Source organism: Trichosurus vulpecula, chromosome 2 (assembly GCF_011100635.1).
Source record: "Trichosurus vulpecula isolate mTriVul1 chromosome 2, mTriVul1.pri, whole genome shotgun sequence".
NCBI classification, from domain to species: domain Eukaryota; kingdom Metazoa; phylum Chordata; class Mammalia; order Diprotodontia; family Phalangeridae; genus Trichosurus; species Trichosurus vulpecula.
In genome coordinates, this window is record NC_050574.1 from 431,861,624 (window position 1) to 431,880,026 (window position 18,403).

The window sequence follows — 18,403 nt, forward strand, 5'->3', positions numbered from 1 at the left end:
ATTTTAAACAAAGTTCGAACAATATATAGTGATAGGAAAGTAGACAAGCATACTAATTAATATTACTGTTCCTGTATCTGTGAACTGCTTTAACCTTTCTGGGAACAAATTTTGAGTTTTACTAAGAAAGTGACTAGTATAATGTGTCTGTACCTCTTGACTTATAAATATTACTGCTAAACAAATACCCCAATGAGGTAAAAGACAGAAAGAAAATTCTCATATAAATGTTAATAGCAGCACTTTTTGAGTTTGCAAAAACTGGAAATTAGGTACCCAACAATTGGGAAATGGCTAAAAACATTGAGGCACATAAATGTAATGGAATATTGAGTATTGTGTTGTAAGAAATGATGAATATGAAAAATGATGCACAGTGAAGAAAGAGGGACCAGGAAAACAATATACATGAAGATTAGAACATGGAAAGGGCAAGAGAAAAAAATAAGAAATACTGTGATCATAATTACCATGCTTGGTCTCACAGAAGAGATGAGAAAATGTATCTCTCTCCCTTCATTGCTGAGGTAGGGAAAGAAAGGTGTGGAATATCACATATAATGTCAGATTGTTTTTTGTTTCCTGGACTTCTTTTTTTGTTTGTTTTTAAATCTTTGCTCCTATGAAGGACCTTCTGAGTTGAGGAGGTGTAGTGATAAAATTGGAAATTGATGAATAGCGAAAGGCATAAGTAATTTTTAAAAGAAAAGAAAGTTATTGCTAAAAGATTTGGAATTTTTATTTTATTAATTCAAAGTATTTTGTAGTATATACCAAACACTGGAAAGGAAGTTGACATTTTTTGACTGATTACTTTATAAGATGAATTAATTAGTTGGTTTTCATTGATAGAAGTCATAGAGCCAACTAATGACTTTTTTCTAGGACCAGCAGATGTCAAAACTGGTCCTAAGAAGAGAGGCATTAAAAAATTCCTTCAGATACCTGTACTCAACATAACTGAGTATGGGTGATGAACAAAATTAATTAGAGATTGTAACATATGGAGTAAATTTGGCTTCATAATTCTCAGTGACACCTGTCTTCCCAACTAAATGATAAGATTCTTCAGGCCAGTGACCATGTTTTACACTTCTCCTACACTGCTTAATATTTAACAAAGTACATATTCATTTAGAATATTCCAATTTGTATTACAATGATTTGTGTTACCAATCTCTCTCCTAGTAGCAAATACTTTAAGAGCAGTGATTGTATTTTTTTTCTTTGTTTCTATCTGCACAGTATAACATAGTGCTTTGCACTTAGCCGATGCCTAATAAATATTTGTCAAACCGTGGTTAAATGAAATGAACTGACATTATCTTAATTTATGTTTTTTTTGGTAGATCATACGATTTTAATTACCTGTGTTTCCCTGTTTGCTAGACTGCCAGTTGTTGGACTGTGGCAGGGGCAACAGTACCAGTAACAGTAGTAGTATTAAGGGCAGTAGCCTCCAGCAAAATGGATAGTGTCACAGGCCCTAGTAGAGTATACTGTGGGCACTAGCAGCAGCAACAGCTCAGGCTCCCCGAAGTGGGTGCATTTAAGGTTAGGCAGGCCCATAGAATACCTTTGCATACTGTTTCTGTTCTTTATAAGAAGGATCCTTCTATTTTGCTGAAAGGATGAGGGAATAAGGGTTGATATGGTATAAAGGTGATGCCAGAGGTCACTACCTTGAGCACCCAGGTCACTGATGGCTGGCCAGGGTGAGGGGGTGGATTGTTGTGGATGCTGTGATGCAGACCAAACACAGCCTGAATTAACACCCCCTCAAAGTTGTTTAGTTGTTTCAGTTGTGTCTGTTTGTGACCCTTCTTGGGGTTTTCTTAGCAAAAATACTGGAGTGGTTTGCCCTTTCCTTCTCCAGCTCATTTTATAGATGGGAAAAACGAGGCCAGAAGGATTAAATAACTTACCTAGGGTTACACAGCTAGTAAGTGTCTAAGGCCAGATCTGAACTTGGGAAGATATGCCTTCCTGATTCCAGGCCTGGAATCTATCCACTGTACCTCGTAGCTGCCCCCAACCCCCAAGCAGACTGACCTAAAAACCCAGATGTGGGTACTTCAGGGAGAGGATGAGACTCCTCAGACCATCTCTACTTCCCACCACGTTCCCCTCCCTACCCCCCAGGACTTCCATGGGGCTGCTTTTTACCTAGAGATCACTGAACACAGTGAGAAGACAGAAGTTGGGCTCACTTGTCTCTCTGTTTAATAAAGTAGAGTAAAACTCCACCCAGTAAAGTAAAACTTGAATTTTAAGACTCTTGAGTTGTCTGCTTTGACTACAGGAACCCCATCCTGGGGCAAGTTCCTTCACCACCTGTCTGTCTGTGTAGCCCCCTCTCCTTTATGTCTCTCTTAACATTTCCCACATCACCTATTCTATGTTGATTGTAAGCATCAATTTAAGAGGCTAATGTTTTCTCGATCTTGTCCTCACCTTCTGGGAGTATATTCAATTTGTAGTCTGTGGTCCTCTATGCACTGGTTATATTATCCTCTTAAAATCATAATCCTTTCTTATTCTAAATAAAATACGTTTGTTCAAACAGAGATACTTGTACAGATTAGCCGTATAAATGTTTCTCTTGCTACAAGAATACTCCATGAAAAATCATATTATTTATGAATGTAATATTTCTTCAGAGTTGAGATCTAACAAACACAATCCTGTGTGTTGTTGCTACCTTTGTGAGTGTTGTCTTCCTACGAGGTGACTTCTAAAGCTATATCTCTATCCTCAGCCTCCTCCTAGAACTCTAGACCCTTTTGGTTGACAAATTCAAAGATCTTATTCCCGATCTAGACACACCGTTTCAAAAATTAGGTATTATACATTATACAACATGGTTTTGATACCTAAACCATAGAGAACAAAAACAGAAAGAAAACTATAAATAAGTTTCCTTAGTGAATACTGATGTAAAAATTTTAAAGGAAAATTAGGTGGTTTTATATGGTGCCCTAAATAAATGTCTAAGTCATTTTACCCCCTTTCTTTCTCTTCCCCACCCCCCTTTCAGTTCTTTTAGGATTTGGATACAGCCACTCACATTCTTGAATTGTATCTGTGCTGAAACATTTAAGTTGAACCTCACCTGGCTGACCTTAGCCATAATAACCTAAGAAGACTTTGTAGATCTCCAATTAAGAAAAAAATGAGTTTCTCAGCAGATAGTCTTCATGGAAGTCCTTTTTCTCCCTTTGTCTCCTGAGAAAACATGTAATCACCTTTGGGAGTGTCTGCACAGACTTCATGAAGAATACAGTGCAATGCTAATTGACTCGGTATATTCTCTTATCAATGTGATTTAAAAACAAAATCCTGCAGAGTTACAGAAGTCAATTCATCTTGAGCCTCTCCAGTCACTGGCTTCAGAGATTACTGCGGAAATACCATGTCTAAGAACACAGAGATTATCAATCTATCATTTTTATTGGAGCATGAGAAGGAAATGATCCTGGGAGTCTTAAAGAGAGATGAATACTTGAAGAAAGTTGAAGATAAGAGAATAAGGTAATCTTCTTTGACTGATTTTTCTTGCTTAACCCTTGTCCTCACCTTTCGTAGTTTTCTAGATCTGGTTTCGAGAAGATAATTTGAGTAGATTGAAGGCTTTTGTCCTTGACGATCTCAAATGTACCTTCTAACTCTAACAGCCTATGAGTCTATAGAGTTATTGGCTTTAATGGGTGTGCAGTGTTAATTGGGAAAGATTTGAAAGCAGTTGTGATATTTTCTTATTTAACCTTCTTTGAGAAGTTACTTTATGAGAGGCAGTTAGCATGGTACAGTAGATGGAGAACTGAACTTGAGACCAGTCCTGGCTCTGGCACTTACCACCTGTGTGACCTTGGGCAAGTCTTTGTATAATATGTGTTTAGCTACTCTTGCCTCAGAAAGAAGAGCATCTGGAAAATTATTTAATCTAAGCGTTCTTAACCTACAGCCCATGAACTTGTTTTAAATGAATATTTTGGCAACTATATTTCAGTATAATTAGTTTCCTTTGTAATCTTGTGTATTTTATTCTGTACATTTAAAAGCATTATTCTGAGACGGGAACCATAGGCTTTACCAGACTGCCATAAAGGGTTCATGGCACCAAAAAAAAAAGTTGTAAAAGTAAAAGCACAGTAAAAACCAACAAAAAAACCATCAACAACTGAAAAGAACCAGCTTAATCTTTTTATTTATTTGCTTTATTTGTTAAAAATCTTTATTTAATTATTCATTAGAATTCAATTACCTGGAACCTTAGTTAATTAGGATACTTAGAAAGCTAGGCTTCCTAATTACTGAGAAGGGTCGCTAGGTGGCGCCATAGTGCATAAAGCGCTGGGCCTGGAGTCAGGAAGACCCCTTCCTGAGTTGAAGTCTGGCCACAGACACTTGTTAGGTATGTGACCCTGGGCAAGTCACTTAACCCCATTTGCCTCAGTTTCCTCATCTGTAAAACAAGCTGGAGAAGGAAACAGCAAACCGCTCCGGTCTCTTTGTCAAGAGATTTCAGGTAATTGACTTCTGATGATTTGAAGCTTTACCACAGTATCTGCTGGTGCAGTAGGCAGAGTGCTTAGTCTGGAATCAGGAAGACCTGAGTTCAAATTTGGCCTCAGACATTTATTAGCAGTGTGACCCTGAGCAAGTCACGTAGTCTCTTTTTGTCTCAGTTTTCTCAACTTTAAAATGGGGATAATAATAGCTCCTACCTTGCAGGGGTGTGGTAAAGATCAAACGGGATATTTATCACATGCTTAATACAGTGCCAGGCACACAGTAAGCACTCTATAAATGCTCTTCCCCTCTGCCCTCCATAGTAAGGGCTTAGAGTAAACCCTTAACAAAATTTTGTAGAAGATGAAATTTCTTTTATGTGCCCTGCTATTTTCTTCTTCCAAGAAACAATGGCCCCCTCCCACCTTTTAGTACCCTCCCTTGGGCTGTCCCCCTCAGAAATATGTCCTGTCGCATACACCTCTAACCGCTCCCTGTGATCACTCTTTTCCTGTGTTGTGCCGCATATCTACCTGGTCCTCCTCAGAAAACAGCCTTTCAAAGTAATTCACACCAAGGTGAATAGTAGCAACTAGTAGCTTAGAAGGTTATTGTTTCCAATGATATTTTACTTTTAACAGGATGCTACCTTCATTCTCAGAAGGAATATTTTTTAGTTCCAGCAAGGAGAGAATTAAGAACTAGAATGTGAAAGTGTCCACCTTGTTCAAGAACTCCTGGTGAATCCATTTGTCTAACCTTTCATTCACATCAAGGAAAGAGTTATTATGGGTTTAAGATCCGAATCCAGGAAACAGGCAGAAATCAGTAATGTCCTCACAAAGCATCATGGGCTAAAATGGGTTCTGTATGGTTGATTGCCTCATCATACTCACCCAAAAGGATACTAATTCTGTTCAAGCCCAAAATCACAATCAAAAGCTGCTATTAATCATCTTTGGAGAAGAAATGCTACAAACTTGTCATAAGGTTATTTTCATGCATTTCAGGAATTTGTAATGTGCTATGAAAAACTTGGCTGTGGACATACATTTGAATTTTCTTTCTTAATGCTAATTCCACAGCTAAAGATCTGGATTTTTGTTCCCATTCTTCCAAGACATTCAATCAGCCCTGAAATAACAAAAGCTCTGATAGAGGTTGTGGCTGAGTTTCTCTTTGACTAGAATACAGATGATGGCGAATGCAGTCAGTGCGTTTGGAGAGGAAAGAAACAATCTTTTCAGTGTTTTAAATCTAATCACAAAAAAGTGACTGAATTTCCTGCAAAATATGTTTAATATTTTCTGGAAGGATGTTAACCCATTAATAAATTTCTCAGATAAATGTAAAACCATTTCTTTTAAGAAAGAGCAATTCGTAGAGACAGAATAATAAATGCAATATTGTGTAGGATAGAATTTTTCCTCTCAGTTCTTTTAAAAGCTGTCAGAGTCTATTGTGTTTCCTTATCCTTTTTTCTTTACTTATATTTCTTCTATTACACTAGCATTATCTTTAGGAGGAATGCACCTTACTTAAATAATGAAAAGTACATACAATTTCTTGGAGTAAAATGGTTGATTTCCCATTTATTCCTAATTTCTTTGTGATAGCAGATAAAGGGAAGTTATGTATCCTTTCTCTGTAGCATTGAGGTCCACAATCATCTCATCACCTTCAGCTGATGACCTCACCTTCTACTTAAATGAGAAAAACAAAAGTATCCACATCAGCTCCTTCATTTGCCCTCTGCCACATCTCAAGCCATTTATTTCTCTCTTCTTCATTATTAAACTCCAACGTAATCTATACTCCCTATTCCTACTTCCCTACTATGCATTCACTCCTCAGCAGCCTTCAGTCTGGTTTTAATCCACCTAATTCTATAGAAGCCATTTTCTCTGAAATTATACTCAAATCAGGTTACTTCCTAATTGCCATATTCAATACTATTCTTGTGGAGAAGGTGGAGGGAAATGAATTAGATCATAATACAACCAGATGGTGTCAGAACTGGTTAGATGGCTGGACTCAAAGAGTTACTGGTTTGATGTTAATGTGGCAGGAAGTTCCTAGTGAAGTAAACTCAGGGATCTGTGTTTGGCAAGGTGCTATTTAATATTTTCCCCATTGACTTGGAAGAAAGCATAGATACACATCAACACCACAAAGCTGAGAGGGGTAACTAATACATCGGAAGACAGAGTCGGGATCCAAAAGAATTTTGATAGACTGGAACCTACCAATAGGCTAGATTTAGTAAGATCTCACGAAATCCAACAAGTATAAAGATAAAGTCTTGCCCTTAGGTACAAAAAGTCAACTTCCCAAGTATAAAATGGAGGAGATATGGATAAAAGGCAGTTTTTCTGAAAAAAAGATCTGAGGTTTTAAAGGACTTTAAGGCAGCTATGAATCAGCATTATGATGTAGCAACCAAGGAAGTGAATATAATATTTTTTAAAAGTTTTAATTTTAATTTTAATTTTTAGTTCCAATTTTTCTCCCTCCCCTACCCCCTCTCTTACCCATTGAAAAGGCAAGAAATATGATAATTACTATACATATTGTTATTGAGTTGTTTCAGTCGTGTCTGACTCTTTGTGACCCCATTTTGGGGTTTTCTTGGTAACAATACTGGAGTGTTTTGCATTTCCTTCTCCAGCTCATTTTACTAATTAGGAACTGGGGCAAACAGGGTTAAGTGACTTGGCCAGGGTCACACAGCTAGTATGTGTCTGAGGCTGGATTTGAACTCATGAAGATGAATTTTCCTGATTCTAAGCCCATTTCACATTAGCCATGTAGCAAGAAAAAAAGGAGGAAAAAATGAAGCTAAGATAATCTTGAGCTGCATTAAGAGGGACATAGCTTCCAGGAATAGGGAATATTGGCTGGCATACCATCATTGGACCTCATCTGGAACATTGTGTTCATGATTTAAGAAGGATATTGATGAGCTGAATAGTGTCCAGAGGTGGGTAACCAGAGTGGTAAAGGGCCTTGAATCCATGCCATATGAGGTTGAAGTAACTAGGCCTGTTTAGGCTGGAGAAGAGAAGACTCAGGGGGTATATGATGTCCAACTATTCAAATGACTGTCATATGGAGGAGGGCTCAGAATTATTCTATTTGGCCCCAAAGGGCAGAACCGGGAACAAATGGTAGAAGTTACAAAAAAGCAAATTTAAATATGAAGCCAGGAAAAGCTTCCTAATAATTTGAGCTGTCTAAAAGTGCCTTTGAGGGGCAGTGGATTCTCCTTCCCTGGAGGTCCTCAAATATACCTGGATGACCACTAGTTAAGTATATTAGTAGAGATTCCTTTCATTCATCAGTTAGACTAGCTAGACACTGAAGTTCCTTCCAAATCTCAAATTCAGTGATTATGTGATTCTGGAATCTTCTCAGTCCTAATTCTTGATCTTTTTTTCTTTGGTATTTGACACCATTAATGATCTTTGCTTGCCTTGACATTCTTTTCTCCTTTGTCATCTATGAGAATTTACTTTGCTGATTTCCTCCTACCCCAATGAAAATACCTTCCTTATCTTCAACCTGCATTCTTATTCCTTCTCCCATCTACTAAGTACAGGCATCCCCCAACACTCTCCTGTAGACTCACAGAATTTCAGGGTTAGAAGGGACCTTGTTGCTATATAGTCCAACTTATACCTAAGCAAGAATCCCTTTTTATGACACACTTGGTATGTGCTCATTTAACCTTTGTTTGAAGATGGGTAGTTGGAAGAGGGCAAGACACATGACTTCCAGAGGCAGCCCTTGCCACTTTGGGATGACTAATTATTTAGAAGTTTTTTCTTTACATATAGCCCAATTTGCCTCTTTACAACTTCCATCCATTGTTTCAAATTCTGCCCTATGGGGCCAAATGGAAAAATCTAACCCCTCTAATGTCTGACACTCTTTCAAATACTGAAAGACAGATATCATGCCCTTCCTGAATATCTTCTTTCAGTTAAACATATCACCATTTCCTCCAACCAATTTTCATATGACATGAATTCAAGGTGCTCCATCATTAAGGCTTTGCTCCTCTAAATGCTTTCTAGTTTATCAATATCCTTTCTAAACTCTGGTGCTTAGAACCAAACACAATACTCCAGCTGTGGTCTGATCAGTGTTGTTTACAGAAAGTTTTCCTGGACCCTCTGCTTCTTTAATTAAGGCCATGATTGTATTAACATTTTTGGCTTACAAATCACACTGGCTTCTATATTACACTGGAGACTCTTCTTGAACTTACAATCCGCTGAATCCCTGTAATCTTTTTCATACAAACTGCTGTCGTATTTGGGAAGTTAAATTTCTAAACCCAACTGTATATCTTTACATTTGTCCCTGTCAATTTTCATCTATTTATATTTGGTCTCTTGTTCTGTTTAAGGCCTTTTTAGATTCTGACTGTCATCAAATGTGTTAGCAGTTCCTAGGATCTTGCTTTGTGTCATCTGAAAATTTAATAAAAATAGTATTTAGGCCTTCATCCACATCATCGATGAGTTGGAGACCTACAATGTTCTTTCATTGTCAGCTAGGGCCATGGCCCTTAGCCTAGCATTTGCATTCTCTTAGCTCTGAAGTTTGCTTACTAGTGCAATGGAAATGCTAACTCAGACTTATACTCATCAACGTATACAATCACTCATTATTAATCAATTTTTATTTGTAATTATTTTTGTAAACAATACAATCATCTGCCTCTCTAGGCACAAACTATCCACCTGATTCCCAAAAATCCCAGTAGGCATGTCTTGAACCAGTGCTCACAACAAGGTTCTTTTTTTTTCTTTTTTTTTTTTTAATGCAATTTATTTATTTAACATATTTGGTTTTCAGCATTGATTTTCACAACATTTTGAATTACAAATTTTCTCCCCATTTCTACCCTCCCCCCCCACTCCAAGATGGCTTATATTCTGGTTGCCCTGTTCCCCAGTCAGCCCTCCCCTCTATCACCCCCCTCCCCTCTCATCCCCTTTTCCCTTCCTTTCTTGTAGGGCAAGATAAATTTCTACGCCCCATTGCCTGTGTATCTTATTTTTTAGTTGCATACAAAAACTATTTTTGTTTTTGAACACCTGATTTTAAAACTTTGAGTTCAAAATTCTCTTCCCTCTTCCCTTCCCACCCACCCTCCCTAAGAAGTTGAGCAATTCAACCTAGGCCACACATGTATTATTATGTATAACCCTTCCACAATACTCATGTTGTGAAAGGCTAACTACATTTTGCTCCTTCCCAACCCATCCCGCTTTATTGAATTTTCTCCCTTGACCCTGTCCCCTTTCCAAAGTGTTTGTTTTGATTACCTCCACCCCCATCTGCCCTCCCCTGCATCATCCCCCCACCTTTTATATTTTTTTTTATCTTCCTCCCTCTTCTTTCCTGTGGGGTAAGATACCCAACTGAGTATGTATGGTATTCCCCCTCAGGCCAAATCTGATGAGAGCAAGGTTCACTCATTCCCCCCTCATCTGCCCTCTCCCCTCCTCCCATAGAACTGCTTCCTCTTACCACCTTTATGCGAGATAATCCACCCCATTCTATCTCTCCCTATCTCCCTCTCTCAGTATGTTACTCTCTCATCCCTTAATTTCATTTTATTTCTTTTAGATATCTTCCCTTCATCTTCAACTCACCCTGTGTCTGCTCTCTCTCTTTTACATATATATATATATATATATATATATATATCTAAACACATATATATATATATACACACATACACACACATACTTACATATACACATAGATATATACATACATACATATTCACTTATATATATACATAAACTATATATATATATATATATATACACATATATACACATATATATGCGTATTCCCTTCAACTACCCTAATACTGAGGTCTCATGAATCATACCCATCATCTTTCCATGTAGGAATGAAAACAAAACAGTTCAACTTTAGTAAGTCCCTTGCAATTTCCGTTTCTTGATTACCTTTGCATGCTTCTCTTGATTCTTGTGTTTGAAAGTCAAATTTTCTATTCAGTTCTGGTCCTTTCACTGAGAAAGCTTGAAAGTCCTCTATTTTATTGAAAATCCATATTTTGCCTTGGAACATGATACTCAGTTTTGCTGGTTAGGTGATTCTAGGTTTTAATCCTAGCTCCATTGACCTCCGGAATATCGCATTCCAAGCCCTTCGATCTCTTAATGTAGAAGCTGCTAGATCTTGGGTTATTCTGATTGGGTTTCCACAATACTCAAATTGTTTCTTTCTGGCAGCTTGCAGTATTTTCTCCTTGATCTGGGAGCTCTGGAATTTGGCAACAATATTCCTAGGAGATTTCTTTTTGGGATCTATTTGAGGAGGCGATCGATGGATTCTTTCAATTTCTATTTTGCCCTGTGGCTCTAGAATATCAGGGCAGTTCTCCTTGATAATTTCCTGAAAGATGGTATCTAGGCTCTTTTTTTGATCATGGCTTTCAGGTAGTCCAATAATTTTTAAATTATGTCTCCTGGATCTATTTTCCAGGTCAGTGGTTTTTCCAAGGAGATATTTCACATTGTCTTCCATTTTTTCATTCCTCTGGTTCTGTTTTATAATATCCTGATTTCTCATAAAGTCACTAGCTTCCACTTGCTCCAATCTAATTTTTAAAGTAGTATTTTCTTCAGTGGTCTTTTGGACCTCCTTTTCCATTTGGCTAATTCTGCCTTTCAAGGCATTCTTCTCCTCATTGGCTTTTTGGAGCTCTTTTGCCATTTGAGTTAGTCTATTTTTTAAGGTGTTGTTTTCTTCAGTGTATTTTTCAGTATTTTTTTGGGTCTCCTTTAGCAAGTCATTGACTTGTTTTTCATGGTTTTCTCGCATCCTTCTCATTTCTCTTCCCAATTTTTCCTCTACTTCTCTAACTTGCTTTTCCAAATCCTTTTTGAGCTCTTCCATGGCCTGGGGCCAGTTCATGTTTTTCTTGGAGGCTTTGGTTGTAGGCTCTATGACTTTGTTGTCTTCTTTAGGCTGTATGTTTTGGTCTTCTTTGTCACCAAAGAAAGAATCCAAAGTCTGAGACTGAATCTGGGTGCGTTTTCGCTGCCTGGCCATATTCCCAACCAACTAACTTGACCCTTGAGTTTTTCAGTGGGGTATGACTGCTTGTAGACTAACGAGTTCTATGTTCTACGTTTGGGGGGGAGGTGCCAGCTCTGTCAGAGCCGCACTCCTCCTTCCCCAAGGACCCCCAGTCCAGACTGGGCTTAGATCTTCAGCAGGCTGTTGCACTCCTGCTCTGATCCGCCACTTAATTCCTCCCACCAGGTGGGCCTGGAGCCGGAAGTAACAACAGCTGTAGCTGCCCCACCTCCGCTGCCCCCGGGGCTGGAAGCCTAACCGCGAACTTAACTCCTTCCACTCCCGCAGCTTTTCCCACTAACCTTCTCCGCAGTCTTTGGTGTTTGTGGATCGAGGGGTCTGGTAACTGCCGCAGCTCACATATTCAGGGTGCTAGGGTCCCCTCCACCCGGCTTCTGGTCTGGATCGTCCACGCCACTCAGGCTGGGCTCTGCTCCACTCCGTTCCCAGCTCCCAGCTCCGTGTGGAATAGACCTCACCCAGAGACCATTCAGGCTGTCCTGGGCTGGAGCCCTGCTTCCCTCTGCTGTTCTGTGGGTTCTGCCGTTCTAGAATTGGTTCAGAGCCATTTTTATAGGTTTTTGGAGGGACTTGGGTACGGAGCTCACTCTAGTTCGTGCTTACCAGCTGCCATCTTGGCTCCGCACCCCCAACTAATAGAATTCTAACAAATTTTAGACCATAGAAATGTAATACTGTCCCAAACATTATGTATGTAAAATTTGAAATTGCTCATTATCAGTTTAGGTAAATGCGTTTCTAAATCACATTGCACAGAGTATCTTTCATCTCATCATTAATATGTTGAAGCTATAACTTTAACCCACCACATATATTCTCATAATAGACAAGATTTCACATGGAAAGTCTGTTCTTATAGTAAATATCAGTATTATTAATTATTACTTGTTATAATCAAATATAACAGTTCCAAATCATCAAATTTTTATCACATCCCTTTTTAAAAAACCATATATATTAGATTAAATTTGGTCCTCAAATTTCACAATCTAAGAGAATTTTAGAAATACAACATAATTTTATAAATATAGAAACAATACATTTCAGATGACCTCAATTGCATTTCCAGATTACCACATATAGAAATTATTTAACTTATTACTTTTGGTATTTAAAAACCACTTCAAAGTTAGCAATTACATTAAAAAATGTTGTTTCTAACATATGCCAGTCATTAAGTTAAGCATTTTGAAATCATTATATCATTTTGATCCCGTAACAACCATTAATATTTTTCCCTTTACAAATCAAGAAACAGGTCAGAGATAAAATACAGTTTTGCAATTGGAACAGAGAAGTGTGAAATTTACCTAGAGCAGAAGATGGTTTCTCAGTGATGACAATTCTTGGAGGCAGAGCTTAGGGAATGCTAACCACAATCCAAATGCATCTACCTTGCCCTTCCCCCACAACTGTAGAATTTACTGCCTAGGGCAGTTTGCAGGTGCTGGGGACAAAATGGGTGAAATGCATAGGACCTGGGCGATGTCTCCAAATTTTGCCAAAAAGGATGGGCCACAAGGTACCCAGGGGCACAGGATTGTCAGGGTACTGCCAGTCTGCGAATTTCTGCCCCTCTCCACCTTTTGCCAGGTGGGGAAGGGTGATTTAAGTTTTCCCTACAATTTTCCTGCATTCTCTTCTCTTAATCTGATCTGGGATGAGAGGAATTACCAAGAATCCTTATGGCTGTTAAAAGATAAGGATTAGAAGGAGATGTTTTAGCACCAGTGAGCTCCTGGAGTGATCTACAGGCTCAGGAGTTCTCTCCCAAAATTCCAACTAATCAGTTTCCAGACTTTTTAATGATTAATCCCAGAATCTGTTAAAGTGTTTTAGCCCTATTTCCATTGCAATTCCAGGTTGGTCAGACCAGAAATTATAAGGAAGAGAGTCTCAGTTTCCCTAGCTGCAGCCTTTGAAATATCTGGCTGCCTGCATTTCAAATTTTACAAGATAATAGACTCATTTCACAGCACACACACTCACACACATACTGACAGACAAATTGACAATTAACAGGACAAATAAAAACTGAGCTCACAATTTAACAACAAAGAGAGGGAATTAGAGGCTTTCGTGATGTGGCTATTAGCACCCCTATGGTCTTTGGGGAAGCCTTGGCATTCCTGATGTTTCTGACTTTCCATAACCTACGATCCAGAGTGTAACTGTCTTCCTCAAGAACAAAGCCCTTGGGAAGGAGAGGAAAGGGGGAGAGAAAGGAGGCAACTGCAGCAGCAGTACAAAGTTATCCTCCTTAGGGCAGGTAAAGGAAAGGCAAGGAGTAAGGATAAAGTGCATCTATCCTCCCCCAAATCAGAGCCTTTTAAGGGCAAGGAAGCAGGAAGGAGGCGAGGAGTAGGGTGGAAAGAGTAAAGGAACAGCTAGAGCAGGAGCTGTTGGAAAAGAGGGGAGAGTGAGGTGGAGGGAATTAGCCAATACTGGGGAGATGCTGAAACAGCTTTGCAAGTCCTAAGGGAAGAGGCTTCTGCCCTTTGTTCTTGCTCAGCCATCTCAGCAAACCCAAGGTGAAACATTCCCAACTCATTTCCAGAGATCAATCTGCAAATGGACTGAAATAATGCAAATTAGTCTCCGCCCCCAGAGCTAACTTTAAAGGGAAATTTCGGACTTCAGCCAAACTAGTGGGAGTCCTTTGGAAGCTGAGAATAGGGGAGACTTACCTGACCTTGGCAAGGCCAAGATTCCAGGAAAAAATGAATCTTGAGCCTCCTGAATCATTATTAGCATTGGCGAGGTTGAGGTCTCTCCTATTATTTCAGATCCAATCCGATGTCCATGGCACCATAACTGTAGACCTTTAAAGTTTGGTTAAAGAAGGCAAACATGCTAGGTGATAGAAATTTTATATTATGTATTCATTTATTCCCTTAAAGCTAGCAGATACATACATGTATGGGGCCAGACAAAATCTGACTGCCTGAACAAAAGAATGAGAAAGCTTAAATAAATTTTAGTACCAACTCAGCATGCCTGCATTAATGAAATAGGTATTAAAGACAATATGAGAGTTGACAAGGGTCAGTTGAAACTACAACCCAATGTTTTTGTGTTTAATTTGCCATTAATATTCCATAACATAGTATATGCCCATAAAATATTAGGAAAGAGAGTTTCTGGGGTTAAGGGTCTCATCTTTAATGGCTAACAGACAGAGGATAGAATGTTCTTAGGTCAGCCCAATCTGGCCTTGTTGACATAGGAAGAGTTTACTCAGAGAACGAAGAAGCTTAGGTTCAGCTGGTTAATCAGTTCAGTCTCCTCCTCTGGCTGATCAGTTCAGGCTCTGGCTCTTATTGAAGTTATCAAAATGATATTAAATGATCATCATCCGCATCCTAAATCTTTTGTTAGAGACCTCTTGTGTACACATGCTGGCTCAGTCTCAGAACCCCATAGGATGTCCCAGCCACCAAAGTAATAGTTAACATCCTCTTTTCTTACCTTGGTCTGTGCACAGAGTTGCCTGGGTGCCACGAGGCCTACATTTTCCTTCTCTCCTTCGTTCCTAGATCCACAGTGGCCTTTTTCATTCATGTGGTCCTAGGATCCTGAATAGTCCATTCTCTTTTTACCTTATTTGGTCATAGTTCCGCATAATTGTAAGCGGACATGTGCCACAAAATCTGTTTTCAACCAGTTTTTTTCTGGATTCAAGGCTAGATCTTCTGCCTGCAGATTCAGTGATTTCCTAGTGCCTTTAATGGTGCAACTACATGCCGTAGGAAAGGAGCCCCTGACTGTAATGGCTATGTTGGTACTGGGCTTGGTGTCACTAGCTTAGCGCTGGTGGGGGCTTTCTGTACACTCAGTCAGAGCTTCTCTTGGTGTTTATCAAAAAGGGAAAGATTTGTGTTCATGGCTCCAGCCATGCCAGAGTCCCACTGCCTAAAATAATGAGGAGGAGGAAGATGAGGAGGAGCAGGAGGAAGAGGAAGAGCAGGAAGAAAAATGGGAGGAAGAACAGGGGCAAGAGGAGGAGAAAGAGGAGGAAAGAAGAAATAATAATTATTTGTAATAAAGTATTCCTTCTCACTGCCCTGCCCCAGTTTGGGTAAAAGTGATGAAACTCTTGCTGAGAATCATCTACTTGTCATCTGGAAGGTGTCAACCTCCTGAGTTTGATCTAAGAAAGACAAACAGAATTAGGTTGTATGCATGTTTATTTTCTCTCAAAGCAGCAGGCACGCCTGTGGAGCTGCGGTCAGACCTGAGCTTGCTTTGAGATTAGGCTGCACAGATTATAAAGACAAAGAGACACTGCCAAGCTGGGTAGGAATGGCCATGCCATGGCCCAATCAGGTGCTGCCACAGTCCCTTGGGTTCAGTTTCCATTTCCTGGCAGGAGGCATTTCATAGAGATCATGAGGTGCCTACATGGAACCAGGAAGACAGTTAGGCTGAAAAGTCCCCAAGGTCCCAGAACTAGGATGCTTGTGCTAGTCCTGTCCATTAGAGTTGCTCTTAACCAGCTTAAAGCTAGCACAGCAGAGGGATTTCCAGGTTCTGCAAGAGAGCGCTGCAGAGGATCTCTGCTATGTCAAACTTAAGGACTGCTCAGTCGGCCTCCCCAACACATGGTCTGATTCCTGTGTCTTTACATCCTCCTCTGGGTAGTAAGGAAGCTCAAGCAAATCAAGGTGGTTAGTAAAGTCATTTTTTCACTTGGGAGAGTATTCCATTTTTAGTCCTGGAAGGCACTGGAGCTACAATAAATACGACCAGTTTTTACATAGCACTTTGAGGTTTTCCATGTACTTCTATATATATATATATCTCATCCTCACAACAACCCTGTGAAGTAGGTGATGTTGTTATCCCTGTTTTACAGATGGGGAAACTGAGGCTAGGAGAGGTTAAGTAATTTGGCCAGGGTCATACAGAGTGTCTGAATCTGGATTTGAACTCAGGTCCTTCTGATTCTAGGTCCCACTCTTTCCACTGGGCCGCCTAGCCGCCTTGGCTGTGGTGATTTTTAAGCTGTGGGATGGTATTTAGATGGCAGAGGGAGTTTTGAATAACTCCAACAGAAGTCTTTCTGCTTCAAAAAGGAATCCACATTGGGTTTTTGAAAGGGGTCAGTTGGGGAGGGTCTGCAGGGTCTGTGATGGATGTGGAGAATGGCACTCATTCAGGCAGCAGCACAATAGCAGGCCCTTTGAATCTGGACTGAGTGATTGCTGAAGCAGCTGGAGTCTCCCTTCCCTGCTGCTCCGCTCACTGAAAGGAATCCTGCCAAGGACGGTGGCTGAAGTACTTCTCTCTCGAAGGATGCTGAAACGGGGGCAGGGTGCTACAAATCTCCCTTTGCCCTTTGTTTTATCTCTGCCTGTGACAAAGGGAGGAACATTTTTTCCTGTTTCTATGTCTATTTAAGTATTTTAATTTATAATTTGTGTGTGTGTGCATCTTGAAAGCACTTTTCCTTGCAAAAAATCCATGATATTTAGTCACCACTCTCCAGCTATCTCCATAGCTTCTACAATTCCAGTCTCTGGAACCCCACTACTGCACTTAATGATTCCCTCTTACCAGTCCACTATTTTTGGAAAGGCCTAGACACCTTGCTTTTTCTTTACTTTGTTTTTTTTTTTTTTACTTTTGTTCTCTACTAATCCTCTCTAAGACCTTGACAGCTGCCTGAATGATGTCCTCATACCCTTTCCTTGCTCTGCCCTCTCTCCTGTTCTGCAACCATACGTCACCATCAAATCAGCTTTTCTAATGTTATTAGACAGAATGTCATTCTACTGCCCTGTGACCTCATCCATCACTCCTGTAATTCTCTGAGCAAAAGTACCCCTCCTTGGCCACCTCTTCTCTTTACATGTTATATTCCCCACTAGAGTGTAAGCTCCTTGAGGGCAAGGACCATTTATGCCTTTGTATTTGTATTCCTAGTCATAGCAGAGTGCTTGGAATGTAAAGGACTTAATAATTGCCTTTTTATTCATTTACTTGGTGATGAATGAATGAAATATATTACATGTCTGTATGCTTAGCCAGTGCCAGCCAAAGGGAACAAAAAGATTAAGTAAATTACTAGTTGGAAATACATAGTACCCTTTTCCTTGCCCTCTCCAACCTCCTGTTTTAAAACCATGGACCATGATCAAGTCAACTCTCCCATCATTATTGGTAGAGCTCTAGTCTACTGCTCTAGGATCCCATTTACCATCTCTGTCACTTTCTGAATCTGAGCCTCTCTCCCTGGCCACCTCTTCCTTTTGTTTGTTATTTCCCACCATTAGAATGTAAGCTCCTTGAGGGCAAAGATGATATTTTCTTCTGCATGGGGATCCCTGGTACTTAAGAAAGTACTTCTTAAATGCTTTTTCATTCATTCATTTGTAGATGAATGAATGATATGTACTGCACGTCTATACACTTAGCCAGTGCCAAGCAAAAGGGAGTAAATGGAGAAAGCAAGTGACTAAGTTGAAATATACAGAACTAAAAAATAGGTCAGGAGACTCAACTCTGCCCTAGATTAGTCTTTGTTTATGGTCTCAAGAATTATATATAATTTTTCATGACTAACTTGTGTTTTTTAAACTCCTGCATATAGTAGAGAAAATGGTGAATGCAGAAGTATGTTTTGCATGACTTCATATGTATAATGGGTATCATATTTCTTGCCTTCTCAATTGGTGGGGTAAGGGTCCAGGGAGGGAAAGAATTTGGAATTAAAAATAAAAAATATTTTTTTGAAAAAAAA

At 39.5% G+C, this 18,403-nt stretch overlaps 1 protein-coding gene across 2 annotated transcripts in view; it reads left to right on the forward strand.

Moving 5' to 3' along the window:
• The first annotated feature begins 3,172 nt into the window (after positions 1 to 3,172).
• The window catches only part of SYTL5 (synaptotagmin like 5), a 175,727-nt gene continuing 160,496 nt past the window's right edge, over positions 3,173 to 18,403 (forward strand). For both annotated transcript variants that reach the window (XM_036745248.1, XM_036745249.1), the window contains exon 1: positions 3,173 to 3,531. In XM_036745248.1, coding sequence (XP_036601143.1) covers positions 3,413 to 3,531 — 119 coding nt within the window. In that variant the 5' untranslated portion in view covers positions 3,173 to 3,412. The remainder of the gene's footprint in view (positions 3,532 to 18,403) is intronic.